Source organism: Argiope bruennichi, chromosome 10, assembly GCF_947563725.1.
Source record: "Argiope bruennichi chromosome 10, qqArgBrue1.1, whole genome shotgun sequence".
In the NCBI taxonomy this organism is placed as follows: Eukaryota; Metazoa; Arthropoda; class Arachnida; order Araneae; family Araneidae; genus Argiope; species Argiope bruennichi.
The window spans coordinates 18,353,142-18,361,358 of NC_079160.1; the positions used below are offsets into that span (position 1 = coordinate 18,353,142).

The 8,217-nt window shown below is 27.6% G+C and overlaps 1 protein-coding gene across 1 annotated transcript; it reads left to right on the forward strand.

Annotated features, from left to right (window-relative positions):
* The first annotated feature begins 3,410 nt into the window (after positions 1-3,410).
* LOC129988481 (histone H3.3A) lies at positions 3,411-7,509 on the forward strand. The gene is made up of 3 exons (XM_056096719.1): positions 3,411-3,569; positions 5,738-6,027; positions 7,190-7,509. Exons 2-3 carry the CDS (start codon positions 5,746-5,748, stop codon positions 7,316-7,318), a joined length of 411 nt encoding a protein of 136 aa, XP_055952694.1. The 5' UTR covers positions 3,411-3,569; positions 5,738-5,745; the 3' UTR covers positions 7,319-7,509.
* The last annotated feature ends 708 nt before the right edge of the window (positions 7,510-8,217 follow it).

An 8,217-nucleotide genomic window follows, 5' to 3' on the forward strand; every position in this document is an offset into this window, starting at 1 on the left:
TATCGTTAGAACCGTTTTCGAAATACACGGAATAAATTATATTTACAAGAATTGCTCGCTTAAAATTATAAGATTTTTATACAATGGTTTTCTCTCTAACGTTTGAATTCCACACATGAAGCAACATTTCTCATTTTGCTTTGTAAAAAAAGATTATGCAATTCTTCGCTTTTTCATTCATATTGGGCATTATCATGTTCATTCATTCAGTATTCATGTATTGAAGACATTGTCCTATTTTCTTCTTATCATTGTTGTCAATTTTATATATCATACCATTATAAGATCATACCATTGGTAAGTCTTTTTCCAATTGATTCCTGTATAGAATCCCACCCCTTTTTATCAAAATGCAACTACATCAACACCAAACAGGCTAGGAGCCACACGAGCTCTAAAGAAGAGCTGTCATGTTAAGATGTCAACTTCATCAAAGTTGAGTAGCATGGCTAAATTAATACTATTAATATGATTGGCAAACATTTGGTCATCGAATACGGCTAGTAATCTATTAAAATATGGTATGCGAAATTCCATTTATCTTATATTTCTAATATTCTCAAATACCTAATAATATTTGAGCTATTATACAGCAATACTATATAATAGCTAAATTAGTAGAAGAAGTACATTGAAAGAAATAATATAATTTTAAATTATAATGAATAACAAGAAGAAAAAATAAATATAGTAGAATAGGATAGACGGTTTTAGTTTACTCACATTAATGCCCCTTTAAAGATACAAACGTGGAATTTAAAAACGGATTTGATTTCATAATTTTGAAAAGTAATGAGATAAAAGGAAAGACATATTATATATCTCCCGAATCCATACAACCCGTATCCATCTTGGAGAATTTCTACAGTATGAGGCTAAAGCGCAAAAATATTCTCAGCCGTTTAAGCCTTTATAAAGTAAAAATTCTCTCAGTGTTATGTGAAAAACCGTCATTGTAGATCCAGATGAATTTAATATGAACTAAATCAGCTTTACAACAAATCTTTGCTGAAGTCAGGTAATGAAACTCCAACTTTCTGATTTGAAATCCATTTAGTATCAAAATTATTACTTCAGGGATATTTCTTTCTTTAATAATCGGTATTTTTTACAATAAAGGTTGCCATCCCCAAATGCCAGGAAATCATAATTCCTATATGTGAAAAGATATAGAATTGAAAAAAAAATTCAGATGGTGCTTATTCGTACGAAACCTTGATAGACAATATTAATCGACGATTAATATAGAGCTTGTTTCAGAAACATTAAGAATCTGTTTAATGTCATTTTTTCGATTGCAACAGTGACACAAAAAGTTTCATAGAGTCCATTTTTATTCATTTAGGGCCGGATTGATAATTTTCCGAAAAATTTGATCCCTGGTTTTATTTCTGCTTTCTCTTATACGAAGTATAGAAGTATTGTAAACATCAAAAAAAAATTCGAACTCGAGATTTTGACGAATCTCCACGTTTCAGACTTTCTTAAGGTCGAAAAGCACATTTTTGTCATTATGTTTCTGTCTATGAACACGATAATTCAAGAAGACTTTGAACTAGATGGCTGAAATTTTGTATATGGAATTATGACTAAATTTGTAGATTTCTATGAAATTTTGGATGAAATCCATGTACAAGAAGTCTGTCGACTCGAGTACAAGTTCAACTCCATAACTACCTATCGCAGACAGCTCAGCAAATAAAATTAGGTACACAGGTTTACTATCTAAACAACTGATACCTTTTAAATTTTGAATCAAATCTGTCGAAAGGTTGACCGTCTGTCTGTCTGTACTTTCACATGCAAGTAAATGTAAGGAAATTTAGTATGCTATCTTATGACTACAACTGTTGTTTTTTGACAATTGAATGGTAAAAATATCTAAAGTATATATTCTAGGACATATTTTGCAAAAAAGTTATATTCATGTCAAAGATCTACGTTTTGTAAACTATCATTTTCCAATGTCATGCAAGGTATTCTCAGCCTTGCCAATTTTATATGAACAATTGTTCTTTATTGGTGAGTATGCGAGAAAATTTGGAGAGACAACTGTTGCTTCAATAAGGGGTTCTCCATTGGTTAAGACAAACATTTAGGAAGAAAAAAAAAAAAAAAAAAAGCTGGATCTCCTGGAGTTTCTTGGAGGTCGAGAAATTTGCTATTTTGATAAATTTGGTGCATATTTTACAGCTAGATTTTCTACTAATATATAGTAATATCTTCATCAGCTATCCACTCGAAGTATGAGCTCATCTCTAAGACAATTTTGTCTGGAAACCTGGTTTTCATTCAAAGGAATATTTAAATGTCTTGGAACCCAAACCAACCCGATTTTTTTTTTTGGTTTAATTTTGTTTCAAATAGAATTTTCTTAGTAATTCTATGAATAATTTTGGATGATGAGTTAAAGGAAAGACAACCGCGAGATTAAAAGGAATTGTCTGCTTTCTCGTCACTTCTGCGAGAAAAACAAGCATGTGTTGAAAAAAAATGAATAATATAGTCGGTAATATATTACCTAATTATAGTGCAGTTTTAAAATTGAATCCCTATCAGAATAAAAGATTGTAGAATACTTCTACGATGTTATTCGACAATCTGAATTCCGAACATTGTTGTTGAGCAGTTTGTGCTAAGATTACTATCTAAAACAATATGGAATGTGAATATGGCAAGCGTAATTGTTTATACTGAAACAATAGTGTAACGGACATTCTGCCATGTTGATGTAAAGTGTAAATGAAAATGTGCTTTGTCTCGATATTACGCTCTTTTGCGTTCAGGAAGATTCGCATTTTTATTCATTTCATTTCACGTGAGGCATGGAGACTCTTGATTTCGATAAAATTCCACAAAAATTAGAATTATTTAGTGAAGCCGTTGCCATTTTGATACATTTATTGTAATAAATTGAACCAAAAATAATTATAAACTTTGAATGATTAGTGAATTCTTTGAATTTTAGAATAAAATCATTTAAATCTGAAGGCGATAAATTATTATCGCACTAGAGTTTCACAGGGGTATAAAGACAAAATTATATGAACGATAAAACAAAACTTGCTCATAAAGTACTTTAATTTATATTTATTTATCAATTAATTCTTATTTTATTTTATACAACATTCGTTTTTCGTTGAAGATAATTCCCTGTGATATTTAACCTTTTTAAGCAATATATTATTTTTAGAGAGAGAGAGAATCCATTCTGTTTTAGAATACTATATGCTATCTTGAGAGCAATTTTGAAGGGATTATTTGATTTTAATCTTGAATATGTTTCTTTCATTTGAAATTTAACACAGGGCAACGCTACCTAAATAAATAAAAAAGTAAAATGATGATGATTGATAAAATCAATGATGAACATTTGTCACCTAATAATTTTTGTATCTGGCAACACTCTTATCGTTCTTTTTTTTTCCCCGCGAGCGCAACCTTGCAAATGAATTCTCCGTAGAATAAAATTTCTCAAGAGATTTGTAAGCGTCTGTGTTCAGGTGAGTTAGCGAAAGTGAATTTTAGCTGTTTTCGTCTGAGAAAAACTTGGTTAAACTTTGACTTGGGTGAGTAGATTTCTAGAAACTCTATTCTTGTGTTATTGTTATTAATTTTATCAAAAATTTTGAAGGAAAAGTGTTTTCTTTTATATGATAAAAATTTCTTCATATAAGAATTAGGCCTAGGTGACTGTTGTCACCTTTTGGCGCCGTTTTTTTCTTTGTTAGGCTTAAATCAAATGTTATTTTTCTTTTATATCTATGATAGAAATGTAATTTTTAGAAAGTAATCGTGAGCTAAATATTGTTTTATGACACAGAAGAACAGATTGTTGATATTTCAATAAAAATTGTGGATGTTCAATTCTGCCATTTTTAGTTTTCGCCTCCTAGGGTTCGTTGTTTTTGTTGTTGCGAAATCGGGTCAGGCATGCTAATATTAGAATATTATACAAATGCTTATTTTCAAGAGAAAATTTATTCATAATTATGTTATTCCTTATTTTCGTTGTTATTTAATAAGTCCGGTATATTATTTACAAAAAAAAAGTTACTGTTTTCTAATGTTTGTCAACTAAGATTTCGCGCGCTTTCATCACGCGGTGAAACATGAATCATGCTTTAATATTTCACTGCTAGAAATAAAATCGATTTTTTTTTGTTTGTATGCTATGATTTTAGTTCTATTTTATATTTTTGAAATATTTGTTTTTTCTTTATAATTTTATTTAAAATTAATTTAATGTTATTTTGTTTGTTTATTAACTAATGTTTGAAAATTTTTAATACTAATAAAGATTTTAATTTTCTTATTAAATTTATATTGATATTTTTTTTAAAAAATAATTTAAACAAAGATCTTGCTGAAAGGACTTTAGATATTTTGTTACTTAAACATCTGTTACTAATTTAAGTGGTTTTCGCGAGTAATTTTTCATGAAATATTAATTGATGTATTTTTTTATGTGCTCAAAAATGATTATTAGTTTACAGATTTTAATAATTTTATGGAATTGGGAAGTTTGATTTTCTCTCTTCAGTTGCTATTTGTGATCGTAATTTGTAAAAATGGCTATTTCTGAGTAATTGATTCAGAATTTAATAGTTTCAAAATTGATTTCAGTGAAATATTATCACCTTAAAATAATCAATGATTTTTATTATTTTTATTAGATGTATATTAAATAGATAATTATATTTAGATAAATTATTACAGCAAAGTGCTAAATTTTAGAAAAATTCCTTTTTTTTTTAATATTTAAAAAAACGTTTTTAAAAGCTTTTGTGTTGCTTTAGATTGAAGTAGATATAAATCACTTTTATCTAAAGCTTTTAAAACATTGTTTGCCCTAAAAGTGCTCCATAATTTTGTAAAGGAAGTTCAAAAGTGTTCTTAGTTTGTTATGTAATTAATGGAAATTGAGTATGATGTGGGAATTTAAAGCTCAAATTGATATTTTTAAGTATGCCTTTGTTAATATTAAGGATGCTAAGTGAAACTTTTATATATATCTTGGGCAATATCATGCACATGAAGTATAAGTCAGTATAAAATTTTATGCATAATCTTGTAAAATTATTTTTTAACTGCATATGCATTTTAAGGCATGTTTATTTAATTTAAATGAATTTAATTTTTGTCTTAAATTTCAATATAAATGTTCTTCGATAGGGTATTAAATTTTTTTTGTTGGAATACTAAACCAATGATCAAAGATTTATTCTTCACGATATATTTTCCAATGTGTTATTTTGTAAATAGAAAATGAATATTTAAAGTGGTATTTTGAAGAAGTTTTATTTTTAATTATGTAAAAGTACGCATCATATTTTTTTCATTTCTTAATTTAATTTTTGTAGCAAATTATCTTTTTCTTAAGAGGGTAGTTTCTTCTCTTTCTAATCGTATGTTTATTCTCTTAAAAACTTTGAATTTTATGTTCCTACCCAGTTTAATAAGTAAAAAAAAAATCATTAAATATTCCATATGAGGTATGCTATTAATGATTAAATTTCATTTTACATCCTTATCTTAGTTTGATTTAAATTCATGAATAAGCTGTTTGAACACCATTTATTGAATTAACAGTTTTGCATTATTCTTTATGGAATATGCATACCATGAATTGTGTTATTAATGTTTTGTTTTTTTAAGTTATATAGTTTTATGTTATAGTTATGTAGAAGGAAAATGTGTAATGCAATCTAAATATTATTTGTCATTTATATTATAGAATAAACCATGGCTCGTACTAAGCAGACTGCCAGGAAGAGTACTGGAGGTAAAGCTCCCAGGAAACAATTGGCTACTAAAGCTGCTCGTAAGAGTGCCCCCTCTACTGGTGGAGTGAAGAAGCCCCATCGTTACAGGCCTGGTACTGTCGCTCTTCGTGAGATCAGACGATACCAAAAGTCTACTGAATTGCTGATCCGTAAGCTTCCTTTCCAGCGTTTGGTGAGGGAGATTGCTCAAGATTTCAAAACGGATCTTCGTTTTCAGAGTGCTGCCATTGGAGCTCTGCAGGTAATATCTTGCTTTAATTTATATTGCTTTTGAACATCCAAGACTATTTAGAATCCTAGTATTATAATTTTTATTCACTTTAGCAATGTTTATACTAATCATGCACATCTTATTGTTTGTGTATTCGATCAATTATACATAAATCAGTATTACTTTTTTTTTACCATCGTGTAGTTAACCCTTTAGATACTTTTTTTTTTCTTTTAATTTCACTTGGAACTTTTTTGATCTTGTAAAAACAGTGGGTTTTATGTAAGAATTCTTTCATATCATTATGATGTAGATTCCGACATGATGCTTAGATAACTTTTGATAATTGGTAGTAAAATTTCGTAACTTGAATTCATACAAGTCTGTGATATTTCGATATGTTAAATATTTCCTGGGTTAATGTACAATTACTTAGGTAATTTGAAAGATTGTTTATTAATAGAAGCTCGTTTTGATATAATTCAATCTAAAGTATTCATATGTTATTACATATGTGGTGCCTCGCCCTCATAATATAATAGAACTAGGATAGGAATAAAATAAGAAAATTGTTATTTTGTGATGCATTAAAAAGTTCCATTAAAAGATTTTCAGTATCCAAAAAAATATGTTCCAATATATTAATCTGCTTATATAAATTAAGTTTGATCCAATTTAAATTTACATTTTGTAGGTCATTAATGGTTTTGTATATCTTAGGAACATCTAATTAAAGAGGTCTTAATATATAATCATTTTTTTTTTTTGGAGAACTTAAAAATATAAATTTGATTCTTGCCTTAATGAAAATGTTAGCAATTCACATTTTGCTTTAATAAACCACTTGAGTTAAAAAAATCTGCAGTAAGATTTGAGAGAAACAAGTACATTTTAAATGTAAAAATAATTGTTCATCAACCAATAATTTAAAATTTAAGTTCATTTCTTAATGAACTTATGAGAACAGTTTTAAAACTGATATATTGTAATTATTGCACTGTCATTATGTAGTGTATGGATTATTAAAAATTTTCATTATAATTTTTCCTGTAAAAAAAAAAAAGAATAGTATGATATTTTAAATCAAGTATGCTATTTAGCTAAACTTAATTGTACTTAATAGGCTTTTGCCATCTTTTTGAGATTATGAAATTTACTATTCCCAAAAAGTGTTGCTATATTTTAATTTCAGGAAGCAAGTGAAGCCTACTTGGTTGGATTGTTTGAAGACACCAATTTGTGTGCCATTCATGCTAAACGTGTAACCATTATGCCGAAAGATATTCAGCTTGCACGCCGTATCCGGGGTGAACGAGCTTAATTTTAAGACTTTTCTACCTTAACCATGTTACTCATCACCATCAATGCATATATATTATTTGTGTTTTACGTATCTGTATGTTTTATTGTATTCATTGTAAATTTTTTTTCTTTTTGTTAGTGGATTTATACTTGCATATATAAAAATATATGTATTGTCATGTTTAAATAAAGGTGTCAAATTTGGCGGAAGCTATTGTTTTGTCATTTGTATGTGGGAAAGGAGTAGATAAATACCCATTCAGAGGCAAGTTAAATCGAATTTCGGATGTTCTAACGCTCGACATTTTTTTTATATATACCATCAATATTTTCTTTTTACAAATTTAATATTTGGATATGCTTTTTAATATTCCATATAACAGAAATGTCTTTTTTTTTTTTTTTTTAAATCTTCATCTTGAAATAGATTTTGGTTATATTATTTTAAAATTCCATTGCATATTGGAAAGTGTAGTTCATCCATTTTAAGGATTTCTTGTAAATCAGGTATATTGTTAAAAAAAATACCCTAAGTGACTAATTTTAATTTTTTTAAAACGTAAGTTTTACATTAAGCTAGTCTGAAACAAAGGTTTGATGATGCTTCTTATTATTTATTTCTGTGAAATGCATAATTTACTATAAGTTAGAAAATGAATGGTTAAGTGTTAATTTATATTCAAGATTAACCAATTTGGGTTTATTCATATTTTAAAAATGTAAGGTATGTAGTAGCAATCAAACTTTCAATTTATAAATACTACATTACAACTAATTATCCAATATATATTGATATATTATGACTATTATTTTTTATATTTATGAATTAGATTAGTTACAACGCATTTGTCCTAATATGTTGAAGAATAAAACTTCTCCAAATAAAAGACAGTTTGTCTTGTAAATTCTTAATTTTAT